Source organism: Poromitra crassiceps (assembly GCF_964638095.1).
Source record: "Poromitra crassiceps genome assembly, chromosome: 19".
NCBI classification, from domain to species: Eukaryota; Metazoa; Chordata; class Actinopteri; order Beryciformes; family Melamphaidae; genus Poromitra; species Poromitra crassiceps.
In genome coordinates, this window is record NC_139646.1 from 16,668,416 (window position 1) to 16,684,670 (window position 16,255).

The 16,255-nt window shown below is 44.3% G+C and overlaps 1 protein-coding gene across 1 annotated transcript; it reads right to left on the bottom strand.

Annotated features, from left to right (window-relative positions):
- Positions 1 to 1,981: 1,981 nt before the first annotated feature.
- On the bottom strand, positions 1,982 to 15,522 carry ccdc40 (coiled-coil domain 40 molecular ruler complex subunit; the record flags this gene model as incomplete). Its single annotated transcript, XM_083655807.1, has 18 exons — positions 1,982 to 2,230; positions 3,086 to 3,244; positions 3,758 to 3,946; positions 5,882 to 6,002; positions 6,263 to 6,354; positions 6,954 to 7,123; positions 7,862 to 8,075; positions 8,583 to 8,828; positions 9,346 to 9,528; positions 10,301 to 10,544; positions 11,226 to 11,347; positions 12,082 to 12,204; positions 12,526 to 12,683; positions 13,169 to 13,388; positions 13,982 to 14,065; positions 14,411 to 14,553; positions 15,005 to 15,125; positions 15,406 to 15,522. The coding sequence occupies 18 exons, from the start codon at positions 15,520 to 15,522 to the stop codon at positions 1,982 to 1,984; spliced, it is 2,955 nt and encodes a 984-aa protein (XP_083511933.1).
- Positions 15,523 to 16,255: the final 733 nt, after the last annotated feature.

Consider the following 16,255-nt stretch of genomic DNA (forward strand, 5'->3'; position numbering starts at 1 on the left):
AATTATGGATACAATTCCATAAAATCAGACAATGGAAAATGACTGTGGAACTTTCTGACAAACATGTTTTATTGTGTGGAAGTAACTGAATGTATTATCTTATCAATGGAGGATGTGCGTAGTTTTAATGTCAGCATGTGGTTTCTATTAAGATGTTTAATATCGGAAAAGAAAGCAGCACTTGTTTATTTTTTCTTTCTCTAACGTTATGTGGTGAGGACAAGTGGAGGGCAGTAGGGAATTCCCCGTGGTAAATATGTTACGAACATAAAAAATAATAATAATCAGGAAACAATTTGAAATGAATGGCTTGATATATCTAAAACCTCAAATCCAAAAAGAAAAAAAGATGAAGACAATTTGATGACACTGAATGGATTATCTTATCCAGCTGGGAATTATATTATAAGTTCAATAATCAAGTGTCTAGTCATGCTGATGTTTACAAGATGGATGCATCAATTGATGAACTGCATTCCAGTGTTATTTATTATTCCACTACTGTGACAACCCCACCCACTATGACGCCTGTCTGGCTGTTCTGCTGTGCTTTCTTTGACAGGTAGCTGTGTGGGTCGTTTCCTTTAGGTGGTACTGTAGCACTAGCCTGGGTAAACCCAGCCCCCAGTGACCTGCTCTCAGACCTGTTCTCAGTCACTAGGGACTAGGCACCTAGTGACTGGGAACTGAGAGAGCAGGTCACGTGGGGGCTGGGTTTACCTAGGCTACTGTAGCACCTGGGCTGGAGCTGCTATGGTACATTATTGTACATGCAATGCCCATATATACATATCCATAACTTAATTCGGATTAAACATCTTTTGCGTTTTGATTCTGTGTGTGGTCTTCCACTTTGTTGCTAACCTTGAGCCAGGTCGTAACACTAGTGAGGGGGTTTTAGTGTGCTTGCTGATCACATGATTTATACACTGTTTGGTATGCAGCTGGAATACACATGCCTGAAGTGGATATATACATCCCATGTGTAATACAGAATCTCTGCTTTATCCCATTGAAGTTCCAAAATCTGTATTCAATTTGATCGTCTTTTTCTTTTCTTTATAATCAGACATTAACCTATGATTCACCAAAGTGTCCATCCTGTAACTTCATTCAAACCAGAGGAAGGAAGTGTTTCTGGAGTTAAACTACATTTTAAACTGCATTTACTGATATTTATTTATAATGGGGAAGCCTGCTAATAACCTAACAGTTTCTTAATAAACCATATACTGTAAGGAGTTTAGTGAATGCTTTATTATGAGGTGTTCTTTCCACTCATCATTTTAAGTCACAAGACATGAACTGAACATTATAACTCATGAAGCTCATAACAGGCATTTGTCAGTTGAAATTGGCCAACAAACGCATCACACTGTGTGGATGATGACAGAATATCACTAAAGCCGCCGCACATGATCCGCGGTAAAACCGTTGTTTTCCTATGGGGAGAGCGCTGCCTTCCTATGCGTCGGCGCTCGCTTGCGCACCGCTCGAATTTGCCACCGTGCGCTGCTCTCAAAGTTAAAATTGTTTCAACTTTGACCTACTTACCGATGACCTTTCTCCGCTCTACCTCGCGCTGAGAGAAGAGAAGATCACTTATCATGTGAAGGCATCTTAACCTTTAATTGAATCCAAATGAACCAATTTCCATACCGACCATTGACTTGAAGAAGCTAAATACTAATATAATGGATATTTCTACTAATAATGGATAATTCCATTATTTCTTCATGCACAGCCTTTATTTTTTATTTCCCCACACTCACTGATCCTTCCACAGCATGGCAGGATGCATACATTAAAACAAACTGGAGACCTCACTTTCCTCTATCTCCAGCCATCCCTCTAGTCTTCACCACTCCTTTAACATTGCACTGTGTCTCTCTCCTCACCCTCCTCTTCACTAGCAGCCACTTTACACCCCCCCCCCTTCCTCCTTCTAGCCCTGAGATTCATCCACATGCCCCCCGCAATCTCAGGATGTCTCCTGCTGGCCCTGTGTCTGTGCTTCCAGTGTCAGCGTCAGCCTGCGGAGCTCCCCCTGGTGGTGAGGGAGCTCTTGGCAGACCCGGTACACGATGATGCTCACGGTGTGCGTGCGCTCCTCCTGCCGCTGCAGAGCGGCTTCCACGCTCTCGCTGGTGGACTGGGCTTTGTAGCTGCCCCCGCGCACCGCCGCCAGCTGCTTGGTCCGGCTCTGTAAGGCCACCAGGCGGCCCAGGTTCTACACAGATGGACGGGAAGATGAGGAGAATTGATTAACATGGACTAACTTGAATTTTCTTTGTTGGTAACTTAAGCATAACAACAGAGATGAATAGATATTAAGCAATTATATAGTACGGAGAGAGAGGGAATGGCATGTGGCAAAGGGCCACTGGTTAGGTTCGAACCCGGGCCGGCCGTGAAGCCTTGGTGGTACGCATTCTACCAGGTGAGCCACCGGGGTGCTCTGTTCCCGGTATTCTAAATATAAATGGGTGTGGTTTAATGATCAAAGGAACTGTGATGCTCATGCTGGTAAATTGCAACAGTCACAGCCAAGACATCAAAAGTTCCATTACACATGCTCACCACACCTTGACAGATCACTCAATCATCAGCAGGTAAGAAGGAGAAGAAGAAGGCTTATTCCATTGTTACACATGACATGACGTGAAGTAGAAACACACCGTAGTACGAACAAACAATCTGCTTATTATGTGTTGACAGTTTCATACTGCAGCATGTCTGTGGCACGCTGTCTGGTGTAACCGAGGTGAATCAGCGCGGATTCCTCGTGAGTCCAGTGTGGTAGCGAGTGGATTGGTTAAACTCACTCCCCAGTATAAAGGCATGTTAATCAGCTCCGCCAAGGGAGCTAGCTCTCTTGGTGGAGTGGTTAGTGTCTTTGACTCCCAAGCCGAAGGTCGGCGGTTCGTATCCACCCCTGGGCAATCCCTTAACATGGTTTGCTGCAAGTACCACCTACACATGGTTTGCTGCAAGTACCACCTACACATGGTTTGCTGCAAGTACCACCTACACATGGTTTGCTGCAAGTACCACCTACACAACGCCGTTACACTGGGCTGCCTACCCTGTCTTTGGTGTCCTGGAGATTAAGGAGGTCAGAATCCAGGACAAAGCTCGCCCCACGCAGCTCCGTCAGCTGCTGCTTCTTCTGCACCAGGCTGCTGCTCAGGCCCACCTGGCTCTCCTGCAGCTCCCTGATCACCTGCTCACACTCCGCCACATGCTGGGGACACGCATGGAACCGTGTTAGCACGCACAAGTGTGCACAGACAAACACACACACACACACACACACACACACACACACACACACACACACACACACACACACACACACACACACACACACACACACACACACACACACACACACACACACACACACACACACACACACACACACACACACACACACACACACACACACACACACACACACAGACCAAGTCACTAGCTGTGGTTACATGAGACTCTCCCCCCCACAATTTTTATTCTGATTGGGCTGCTATTCTGATTACAAGTGGAATAAAAGGCTCCATGTAAACACAGCTAATGTTTTGAAAGTCCCAAGTCGTCTGCAATTTTCGACCTGCACGTTTTGCATACTGCAATTCGTTTTCTGTTGACCACCGCATAGTTTTTGTACGCGAAACGAAATCACCTTTGGTATAACTTTTTTCCGAGTTCGACTCGAGTTCAAGTCATGCGACTCGAGTCCATACCTCTGCCCCCCTACCTTGTGTGTGTCGTGGATGGTGCGGCGCAGGCCCTCGACGATGCGGTTGAGGTCGCTGTGGGTGGTGTTTTTGTGGGAGCGGCGTTCCTGTGCCTCCCTGCGCACCACCACCTTCTCCCTCCTGGACACTGTGGCTTCACTCTCCCTCAGCAGCTGCTCCTGATGCTTCATCAGCTGGCTGTGACGCAGCTGCACACACGCACGCACGCACGCACACACACACACACACACACACACACACACACACACACACACACACACGCACGCACACACACACATTGCATATAAGAGTATAAAAACATTAACGAGAGGGACACACAGTAAAAAGTGACCGCCTACTTACTGCTTCAGCACTGTACCAGAGACTTTCATCCGCCATTTATTTTCCCATCCACATTTCATAAAATGCGTATAAAAATAGTTTTACTGGTTCACACCAAACAGGGTACAGATATATTTAGAAACAGGAGAGATCGCATAACATTTCACTGGGACCAAAACGGAAAATATTTTTTCGATGTTTATTTTTTAAAGTTTTGGTCCCAGTGAAATGTTCTATGGACTCTCCCGATTATAGCGTTAGCTGAAGCGTTTGGTTCGACGAAGTACAACTATTTTATAAGCATTTTACGAAATGTCTATGATGCCTCATTGATTTCCCCTCCTAAATCTGCTTTAGATACCAGCTATTCAGGGACACTTCTACGAAACCACACATTGCTAATATGTTACATCATGACATTCTAAACATTTCAGTGGTATTAACAAAGGGTGTGGGACCATGGGAACTTCCCCTCCGGGCTTTTAATGGCACACATTTCAACACATGGAAAGGAGATCATTACTATTTACAGCTTGATTGAGTGTTTCGAGAAGTGTGACCACTGTTACAATAAATAGGAGACTATTTATAATACATACATTGTAGTGGACAGCAGGATTCACTGATTTGTCACTGTTACACCCACATTTGTAGGAGCCGGCTCACAGAGGCAGAGGGAATTTGAACGAGACTTGCTGGGACACAGACGGAGGAGACGTGTCAGATGAGGAAGTTCCCAAAAGTGTTTGGTTTGAACAAGAGGAAGATCTAGACAGATCAAAGGAGGAGGCATCACCCGAGGAGACACAACATGCCGGAACTGTCTGGCATCCAGTACGGGCGATGGGTGATATGCATGCTTTGATTTTGCAACCAGCAATGGCTAACTTAAAGGATAAGCACACCCAAACATGAACATTCTGTCATTATCTACTCACCGCCATGCCCGATGGAAGGACGCGGTGATGTTTTTTCACAGCAAAACACTGTTGCAGAAATTCTCCTAAGCAATTGAAGTGGATGGTGACCAACTTTCAAACGTAAAGAAAAATAAAAGAAACAAGTCTTGTGTAATCCAAGTCTCCACAAGCCCTGAGATGCCAAGTTGACTTGAAAAGACATCATTTAGACCCTGTTTTTAGCTGAAATCTTCACTGTAACAGGCTACAGTATCCACCCCCAACTTCTTTCACCATCTTGCAGCACCTGGCTACAGTGAAGATTTTGGCTAAAAACAAGGTATAAATGACGTCTTCTCAAGTCAACTTGGCATCTCAGGGCTTGTGGAGACTTGGTGTATCCCAGGTGAGCACTGTGGAAGCATTTTTTTTTTTTTTTTTACATTATGTAAGTTGGTCCCCATCCAGTAACTCCACAAACGTTTTGCGGACTATACAATTTCACCTGTCCTCCCATCAGAATGGGGGTGAGTAGATAACCTTTAAGATTTTTATTTGTGTTTGAAATGTAGATAATGATGAGGGCCAGCCATTTGTGCTAATTATACTATATAGTCTTGATATCCAGTACAGTATACAGACTCATTTTCAAATAAAATATTGTTTAGAAAAATGTCTGGAACATGCACCCCCCCTCCCTCAATATATTTAAAAGATGGGACAAAAGGTGAAATCGATTTTTTTTATTCTTCTTTTTTGCCGGGTCTGAGGAGGAGAAAGTGGAAGGGGAGAAGAACTAACACACATTGTTCAAAAAGGAGGGGATGGAATTCAATATGAGGAACATGGTCCTGATATTTGACAGGGCATGACATAGTGAGCCCAGCGCAGCACTGTGCTCACCTCCATGCGGTGCACCTCGGCCTTCATCACGCGGACGTCTCCCTGGCCCACGTCAGAGTCCACAGCTGACCGAGTCTCTCTGGCCAGCTGGCTCTTCTTCTCCCACAGCATGATCTGATGCCTGCCGCACACACACACGCACGCACGCACATACACACACACACACACACACACACACACACACACACACACACGCACATACATACACACACACGCACGCACGCACGCACGCACACACACACACACACACACACACACACACACACACACACACACACACACATCAAGAAGGCATCACATTTTTCTGTGAATAGCTCATATCTCATACAGACAGACACGGCCATATGGACTGTATTGAACGAGTAGAATCATGTGACTGACTCAGCCTCCACCAGACTGTTGATGAGTCTCTCCTTCTCCTCCAGCGTCTTCTCCAGCTTCATCTGCACCTCCACAGACTGTCTCTCTGCCTCCTAAACACATCAAATTATGACTAATCATAATAATAATATAGATAGACCATTTCAACATGAACATAAACATTCTAAATGGACCCTAGTTTATTTCCTGTTGCACTGTTGGCTAATACAATAGTTGACAGGAAATAAACGAGGGTCCAAACTGTTCCCTAGCAACAGAATTCCAGTGAAATGATCTACTGGACACAAAGCACAGTGAGATGTGAATATTAGGGCTGGGCAATATATTGATAGTATATTGATATTGTGATATGAGAATAGATATCATCTCAGATTTTGGCTATCATCATATTGTGATATGGCATAAGTGTTGTCTTTTCTTGGTTTTAAAGGCTGCATTACAGTAAAGGGATGCCATTTTCTGAACTTACAGACTGTTCTAACTGTTCTATTATTTGTCTTTACCCACTTAGTCCACATTACGGATGATTATTTATCAAAAATCTCATTATTGTGTAAATCTTTTTTGAAAGCACCAATAGTCATCCCTACAATATGGTGGCAATATCAATATCAAGGTATTTGGTCAAAAATATTGTGATATTAGATGTTGTCCACATGGTCCAGCTCTATCAGCCCAGCCAGGATCGTGCCTTGAGTCTGTGGAGGAAGTGTGTCTCCATCAGTGAGTTGTCCTGCTGCAGCGCCTGGCCCAGCTGGGCGTTCTTGTTCAGCAGGGAGTTGAGCTTCAGCAGGTCTCCCCTCAGCAGCTTCATGTCCCGCTCCAGCTCCGCCTGCTCACGGCCTTCCGCCTCCATGTGACCTGGTGCCAGACAAGGTTATTATTGTTCATGAAAACTAACGAAATAAAGAGAACTAGGTGTGATTTTTGTCAACTGAAATAAAAACAAAAAATAGATAAAAAAAAAAATAGATAACTAACTGAAACTGTATTGTGTGTTTACAAAACTAAGTAAAATAAATTAAAATGATAGAGAAAATGTCTTTAGTTTCCGTCTTTGGTTGCGTCAAACCACACTGACTTAATACACACATCTTTTCTAGTTGTCTTTTGTGGATGGTTTTGTGGATCTGTCCTAAGTTATTTGTTTATTTATTTATTTTTTAATGGTATGATGTTTTGTCGAGTTTTTATTACACTATACTTTTTCTGAACTTTTTGAATCTCATCCCTATCAAATACCCCATATTACCGGGGAAGAAAAGACTAAAACTAACACTGAAACTAATAAAAACTCAAATAAAAACTAAAACAAGTAAGCATTTTCGAAAAACGAAATACTAAACTAAACTAGCAAACCCACTTTAAAAACGAATTAAAACTATACTGAAATTGCAAACAGAAAGTCAAAACGAAATAAAAATAGCAACTAATGAAAAATGCAAAACTATACTAAGCTTGGTGCGGGTGGAGCGGGAGAGGAGGGGTTAGTGCAGCTCAAATCTGAGTACCTTACATGCATAAGGGGACAGGCTGGGGGTCTTTCAGCCATATTTACACCTGTGCTGCCGTATGGCTGCTGTGATGTATTTGACGTACTCTGTGCGCGGAGCTTGGTCTGCTGCAGGATCGTGTGCTTGGTCTGCAGTGTGAGCGTGTCCTTGCTGTTGGCCTGGCTCTGCTGGGTCAGTCCCACCAGCACCTGCTGCTGCCACATCCACAGCTCACGCTGCCTCTGGATGTCCGCTGCCACCTCCTCCAGCCGCCTGCTCACAGACTCAGCCTGGATCTGCAGAGGACTCAGGTCCACATGCTGGGGGATGGGGACACACACACCAGAGAGATTTTTTTATGTAAATATTTTCTCGCTGAAAACAATCTCTCAGTTTGAAATCGAGCCAAGCTTGATCGGAGAGCAAGCTTTGTTGGCAAGGTTTTCGACATCAACCAATCAGAGACAAGAAAACAAGTTGTCCCTTGGAATTTGCAATGAAATTACATTATTATTATTTGTTTCAATCTGCTTGGAATGAGGATTTGTGTCATTGTATATGTCCTATTTGACACAGGTGTGACAGCCATACATGTTTGCAGATTACCAGCAGATCACAGTTTCTTCATTTTAAACTGGATAAAGAAGCCCTTTTAAAAGAGTAATTTTTCATCAAATACAATTCAATCCAACTCTCTCTAGGCAATAACCTTTCAATTCTAACTGCCGTGTCCCAATTCATAACCATCCCCACACATATCAGACAATCAGAGATTACTGTCCTCTTCAGGAGGAAGAAGTTGCCAACTGATTTCCGTTATCTCTCACCCCGGCGGTGGCTGCGATTTGCTGTATCTTTTTGTTCAAGGTGGAGATGGCCGCCTGCTTGCGCTCGATGACGGTGGTGCAGTGGGCGTTGTGGCTCTGGCAGGTGGTGAGCAGCTTGTTGCGCTGGGCGATCTCCTCCTCCAGGGCGTCGCGGGCGAGGGCCAGGCTGTCCAGACGCTGGCTGACCTCGCTGCTCTCCAGGCCCACCGCCGCCACCTCGTTCTCCAGCTGCCACAACTGGGAGAGCTAATGGGGAGGGGGAGACAACGAGCGAGACAATATTCTATTTGTTATGTTTTGTCTGTATTTGTATGGTATTTTTGATATTTTATCTTCAATATGTTCTCCTAATTGCATTCTTCTCAATATCCTCTTTGCTGCAACAATGACCACATTTATCCAGCTTCATTTTATGTTACAGATGTTGCCTGTCTCCAGGGACACTATTGCTGCCGGCCGCGGCAGCGGCAACGTCTTTGAGCACTAGGAAAAGCGCTATATAAATCTGATGTATTATTATTATTATTATTTATTACAGTAAGTGCAAGTCTTTTCCTCTGGCTGCTAGTTCAGTGAGTTTTGGTCATGGACTGATAAGACATTACATAACATAACATTGGAATCTGTGGATTCTCCGCTTTCATTCGACATCTTGTTGGACTCTTACTGGTGCAAACAAACAGGAAAGATCCAAGCATTAACGTGACCACCACGGCAGTACTTTTGCAGCAGTAGTGCCCCTTGGTGATTGCATGATCTTTACCCTCTCCTTCTTGAACGTGGCCATCTTGTTGGTGAGGCGTTGGGAGTAGTTGGCAGCCTTGTGGTTGGTCAGCTCCTGCTGCATCTGGGCCATGATCTTGTCCTCCAACTCCAGACGCATGGCGCTCTCCTTCTCCAGCTGCCTCCTCAGGGCGCTCACTGCCACCTGGTGGCCACTGCTTTCCTGCAGCCGTGAAGGAAGGAAAGAAAGGGGGCAAACAGTGTGGCGTGGTTATGGAGGGGAAGAGAAGGTGGAGAGGGGAGAAGTAAGGAGGAGGGAATGTAGAGCAAGGGTGGAAATGGAGGAAGGGTCCAAAGGAAAGGGAGAGGTCAAATTAAAGGGGGATGCCACGAAAATTACCTGTAGAGATCCTAGGCCTGTTTCTGTCTAAATTTATCAGGTCCTATCAGGTAGCAATCAATAAAAAACAATAATAATACAAAAAACATCTATCTATCTATCGATCGATCTATCTAATTATCTATCTATCTATCTATCTATCTATCTATCTATCTATCTATCTATCTACAGTATCTATCTATCTATCTATCTATCTATATATCTATCTATCTATCTATCTATCTATCTATCTATCTATCTATCTATCTATCTATCTATCTATCTATCTACAGTATCTATCTATCTATCTATCTATCTATCTATCTATCTATCTATCTATCTATCTATCTATCAATATATATATCTATCTATCTATATATCTATCTATCTATCTATCTATCTATCCATTGTCAAAATGCACTTTGGAAAATGTAAGTCACTTTGGACAAAACCGTCTGCTAAATGACATAATGTAATGTAAGATCAGGCCATAATGTGTCCTGTGATAGCCTAATTTCACTGAGAACTGTGACAAGGATGGAAAAGGTGATTGTGACAGGACAACTCTCTGGATAAAGCAGGTCTGTCAGCATTGAAGCCTGTCCCCTCTGGCTACCGTGTTGAGCGTGGCGAGCGTGCGCTCCGTCTCCTGCAGCGTGCGGGTGTAGGTGCTGTAGTGGGCCTGCAGCGCCTCCTGCTGGGCCTGGCTCTGGCTGATCAGCCTCTTGGAGGTGGCGCTGTCCCTCTGGGCCCATTTCAGCTGCATGGTCAGGACCTCGTTTCTCTCCTCCTCTTTGGTGATGGATTTCTTGTAGCCCTCAGTCTCCCTGTCCATCGAGATCACCTGGTGCTTGGCGGCCCTGGTGGGGAAGGGGGGGAGGGAGAAGCAGAGGTAAGGCTGTGTGTCCATGAAGTGTTTCTTTCTTCATTAAAAGCAACGGGAGGCGGCTGCAAGGTGCACAAAATGAGGCTGCACCAGAAAAGCGCTGTAGCGTTTTTTAAATCAGAGTGGAGTGCGTTCAAAAGTCCAGAAATGTTAAACTTTTCAGAAAAGCACCGCTTTTCACAGCTGACCCACAACAACAATATGGAGGAAGTCAAGGTGCTGGTGGTTCGAGAAATAGGACGTTGCAATTATTTAATTTACGTAACAGCGATCTTAAAGGCAGTATGGATACCGGACATGTGTACTGTATTGGAAATATCTGGTAAGCCTTTGCTGGTTCCCTAACACTGTATTGTCTGAAAGTGCTAACCAGCTAAGCTAGCAACAGGTGACATCATCGTCCGCTTTTATTTCTCCTCACATAAAGTGCTCCAGGCAGCGCTTTTTCCACACACGCAAAAAGAAAACGCCGACAGACGCTCTGTGGACACACGCCCTAACAGAGACAATGATGTCTCTAGAGACATCCTTCACAAGCACCACTAGAGACTCTCTAGTGGTGTTTGTGAAGGATGTCTCCAGCAGGGAAAATGTTTGCGACACATGCACTTTCGGTACGCATTGAATTGAAAGCGGATCAGCATCACGTCCTTACCCCAAAGCCTCCTGCAGCGCGGTGAAGGCCTCGTCTCGCTTCCTCATACCCAGCAGGCTGCTGTCCCACTGCTGGAGCAGCTGTTTTCGCTCCACCGCCAGAGACTCCATTTCCATCTGGGCCTGCACACACACAAGCATGACACGTCGTATAGTAGATCCTGATCCTGACTAGACACACTCCCCACTACACTTCAGTAACATATGGTACATGGCGAGTTGTGCTTTTACAACAAGTACAAATGATGTACCTTCAAATGGTGGATTGATAGTGATGAGTCATGATTTGGACATAACTGCTGTAATTAACAATCCATGTAGTTGTGATCTCTGTTTTCAGTCTCCCTAGCACATCAGCTTCCTTAACTGCTGCAATACAGTGATGTATACCAACATAGGCCTATGTGTATATATACTATTATGTAATATCAACACCACAAATGTCGGAATGTTCAAAATCTGTATTTGTTTCCTCTTATACATATACTTTATGTTGCACTCGATTGTAAAAAAAAAAATCGTAATTGTGATTATTAGTACATTAGTGATGCCGATAACTTTGCTGTGATTCCATCCCCATCATACCCATAATATCAAATACCCTCTCAGGTATTAATGCCATGACAACACATGGAACATGGGTACTTGCAGCGTAAACAAGTAAATTCACTACCAATGTTTACCAGTCTCCCCTTTTGCCTGTTTGTACGTATACTAATTCTCACTATTTCAGCTTGTTAACAGCATTAACAGAATATATGCATCAGATGCTTACATTTGGTCCACAAATGTTTTGAAGGGAATCAATGAGCAGGAAAGGAGTGTACCCTGCTAGTGTGCTAGCATGCCATAGATACCTCAGAGAGAGCCTCCTTGGCAGCCTGTGTCTCCTGTGCTTGGGCAGCGGCCTGGGCTTCATACATGGCTATCTGCTCCGTCAGTCTCTCCATGTCCTTCGTCAGACGCTCCACATACAAATCCTGATGGCACATTTTTCAACAAACAGCAATAATTTAATCAAGGAGAATTATGAACAAAATTAAAGCCGCTACATGGAACTTTCATTTTGTGTTGTCCCTCTGGACAAAAGCGGTAGTGTTTTCCCCAAATGAAGGCTGCATTTCCTGAACACCGGCCCTCCTCCCGCTGTCCCGACCCGCACACAGGCATTTAGAATTGATATAGAAATAGCCAATCTTCTCACTGATGGTGTCATTTGCTGACGTAGGTAAATTGTTTTTCGTAACCTGCTAAAAGTACCATAGAGGATTTAAATGCTTGTTCAACCCGAGTCTCCCCACCTGCTTGTATTTTTGGTCCTCGGCCTGGGTCTTCTCTGCCCCTGCTTTGCGTGTGGCGTTCTTCATGGCGTTGATGTCAGAGCGCAGGTCGGCATTGACGTCCTGCATGTAGAAGAGACGCAGCGTCAGGTTCTCTATCTCCGCCTGCAGCTGGGACACTATGGAGAAGACACACAGGAGGCAGCATTAGTGGAATGCCTCTGTTCTGCTGATTGGGAAGATATATTACTTAGACTGCCTCTGATACTGTCTTGTCTGAGACAGTTTGTTATTGTATATTAGCTCAATATGTACGCCAGGAAGGTTGGTGGTTCGATCCCCGGTCCTCCAGTCTGCATGTCGAAGTGTCCTTGGGCAACATACTGAACCCCAAATTGGTCCCGATGATTGTGCCAGCACCCTACGTGGTAGCTTGACACCATCGGTGTGTGAATGGGTGAATGTTGGGCATGTGTTGTAAAGCGCTTCGAGTGGTCGGTAGACTAGAAAAGCGCTATATAAATGCAGTCCATTTACCATTTAATACACAGTTTGAATAATAACTGTGTCCAAACAAATCTCCCTTTGACATCATTGTAATCGTTGGCCTTTTGGCGCTCTGTTCATGCATGAGACCAGAGCAGTTATTGTGTAACGGTCTCACCATGCGTCCTCTCTTTGCTGGCCTGGCTAGCAGTCCTGTGATACTGGCCCTTCACCGCCTCCAGCCGATCCTGCGCCTGCCGACGTTGGGCTGCCGCCTGCGTGCTGCTGTGATGAGAGGTGTCCAGACGGGTCTGCAGTCTGCCCAGCTGCTCCTGCACTGCATACAGCTCCACACACAGCTGCTGCTTGTGGCTGCTCTCTGCCTTCTCCATGGCCAACTACATGTAGAGCCGCAGGTCAGAGAGCACAGACAGGGAACAGAGATTCACCAAGTCGTTTTGCCAGACTCTACCACTAGTCTTCCACTAATCCTATTAGGTTGTTTCTCTTTTAAGGTTGACTCTGGTAAAGGTAACTTTTCTTTTGTTATGCACACATTCTCTCTCATAGTCATTGCATTCCATAGTTTTTACATTGGGTAATTTAAGCGGGCTTCTGTTGCTACTGGACCTATTTTACAGTTTATCCTATCAAATCAAAGAAAAAACATCAGAATGATAAAGAAGTGCACATAACGTTTCTATACAAGTCATTGGCGCCATCTCCTGGACAGCATATAAAGTCAAGGAAATTCTGTGATAACTATACCTCTGTTTGTTTTGTTTGTGTGTGTGTGTGTGTGTGTGTGTGTGTGTGTGTGTGTGTGTGTGTGTGTGTGTGTGTGTGTGTGTGTGTGTGTGTGTGTGTGTGTGTGTGAATTCAAAGACTAACAACATCCATACATACAACCTCACACAACAGGCAACAGAGCAAAGAAATAAAAGAATATAAAAACAGAAAATTGTGTGTTCCTAACAAAGACGAAGCTAACCTTTTCCCTGAGGTCAGATTTGAGTCTCTCCAGCTGCTTGCTGAGTCGGGTGTTGAGAGCCACCTGGAACCTTCTGACCAGTGGCTGCCAGCAAAAGAAACATGACATCAAATGACATGACAATGTGGATACATGTAGTAACATATTTAAATAAGTACACCGACTTTAAGGTCTTTGATCAGCTCCCTATTGTGCCCTTGTGAACGCCTGGCAGGAGATTCACCTCTGTGTGTCCAGTATATGTTCAGCGGACGACACAAGCTAGCTTAGCATCAGTTTGAAAGTCTTAGAAAATACATCTAGCACACTACATACGCGCAACCATTCGTCTGATTGCAGAGCAGTAAGACGATGGAAGAGCTATTCCTGTAATGAACACTGATCTTCTGTTGCATAAACAGACAAAGCATAAGTAGAGAAGCTGCTGACATGTTCAGGGTCGAGAATGGTCAGCTCCTCCTCCTCCTCTTCCTCCTCTCCCTCCACCAGAGGCCCCTGGTCCTCCATGGCTTCTGAGGCGTCCAGGTACGACAGGTGAGGGCTCACCGGTAGCTGGGCAACACTTTCTTGCACTGAGACGCAGACAAACACATGCATAAACCATTCAACAGTTTAAAAAGTATGAATCAAAACCAATTGAATTATTGCTTTAGTTTGTCTTTTACCGTCTTGTTATTGTTGATTTAATTTGTACACATTTTTTAAATCCATATTCAAGACAAATATTCTTCGGGACAATAGTTGCATGCATTCATTCCCAATTAATTAAAGGTGGTAATGGAGGCTGTTTTTCTTCTTTCCATTCATAGGCGCAATTCTCTCTTGTCTTCCAAGTGAGAACGTGCATTATAAGACCTGAATTAAGTGTGAATGTTGTTAACGAGTGACTGTGTTGTAGGCTCTTATCCACGATTTGTTCTATTCTCTGTGCTGGACTTGCAAACTGAATTTCCCTAAGGACAATAATATGTATTGTATTGTGTCCTGTAGTTGTAAAGCCACTGCTGTGCGTGTGTGACTGACCTGAGTTGATAGCTGCAGTGTTGGCTTCCTCAGCACCAGAGAGAGACTGGGAGGACTGGGAAGCTGGGTGCAGGCTCTCTGGGTCTGGCAGCTCTCTGTCCGACTGATCCTCTGAGATACCCTGGGAGACAGACAGAGGAATGTACAGAGTTCCTAGATGTTCGCTTTGAAATTCTTTACTTTTCCTGAACTTAATTTCTATTGTGGATTTAAAGATTTTGGTCAGTGTTCAATATGAAGTATGTTGATAGCTGCCTGGAGTCTTCACAATGACAAAAAAATCTCAGTACCATAAAATGGCAGCTGATTGACAACTTCTTAAAGTGATAATATTGGAACAGAATATCTTTCCCCCCCATGCTGCTCCAGATTGAGTAGCTCTCTGATTCCTCAGATATTACCTGTTGTGTCAGTGGGCTGAGAACTGAGTCTATTTCAGACTCCTCTGGTGCCTCGTCCCTTTCATCCTGCAGCTGGTTGTCTTCCTCTCCTCCTCCCTCGCTTCCACCATTCTCCATTGGACCTGAGACGGAGACCAAGCTGCTTTCATGGTTCAAACAATAAAACGGAAATGAATGGAAATGTAGGTCTAGCTAACGTTAGCTAGCGTTAACCCAACGTTAGCTGGACAATCGAAACAGCAGCTGTAGCTAGCCGACGATCAACAGATCAACCAACTAACGGGATTCGGAAAGCTAATGTTAAACAAAAAGAAATGCACACCTGATATACAAACTACACACGTTCAAGTGCTTGTCTTTCATTTTGAAAAAGAAAACAGAAACGCGGCCATTTTATTTGCGGACAGGTTGAATAAATTGAAACTCACCGCTATCAAGAATGTCAAGAATAACCAACAAGCATCCGAGTGTTGCTAGGCAACCGTAAACTTCCGAGTTGGTGAAGGGGGAGGGGCTCAGATTAGCAGCAGTAGCGTTTGGATGCTCCCGTCAGGGGCTCCTCGAACTCAATCAAAGAGAGGTGTGACGACGTTGTAAATAATACCATAATGTAAATACGACTTGTCTTTATATCGAATTGAGGATTTATTGTTAGAAACAATAAAATGTTTTTTTTTTTAAGTGGCTGATGTTTTATTTCAGGAATCAAATGACAGTGCTAGTTTGTGATGTTGCCTGGGAACATGCTGCTGCGAATTTGTGCATTGATCTGGCGATGTCAGGCTAACGTTAGTGAAGAAGAGGAAATAAATAACATACAACAATATGTGTTAAGTTGTAACGTAAATAT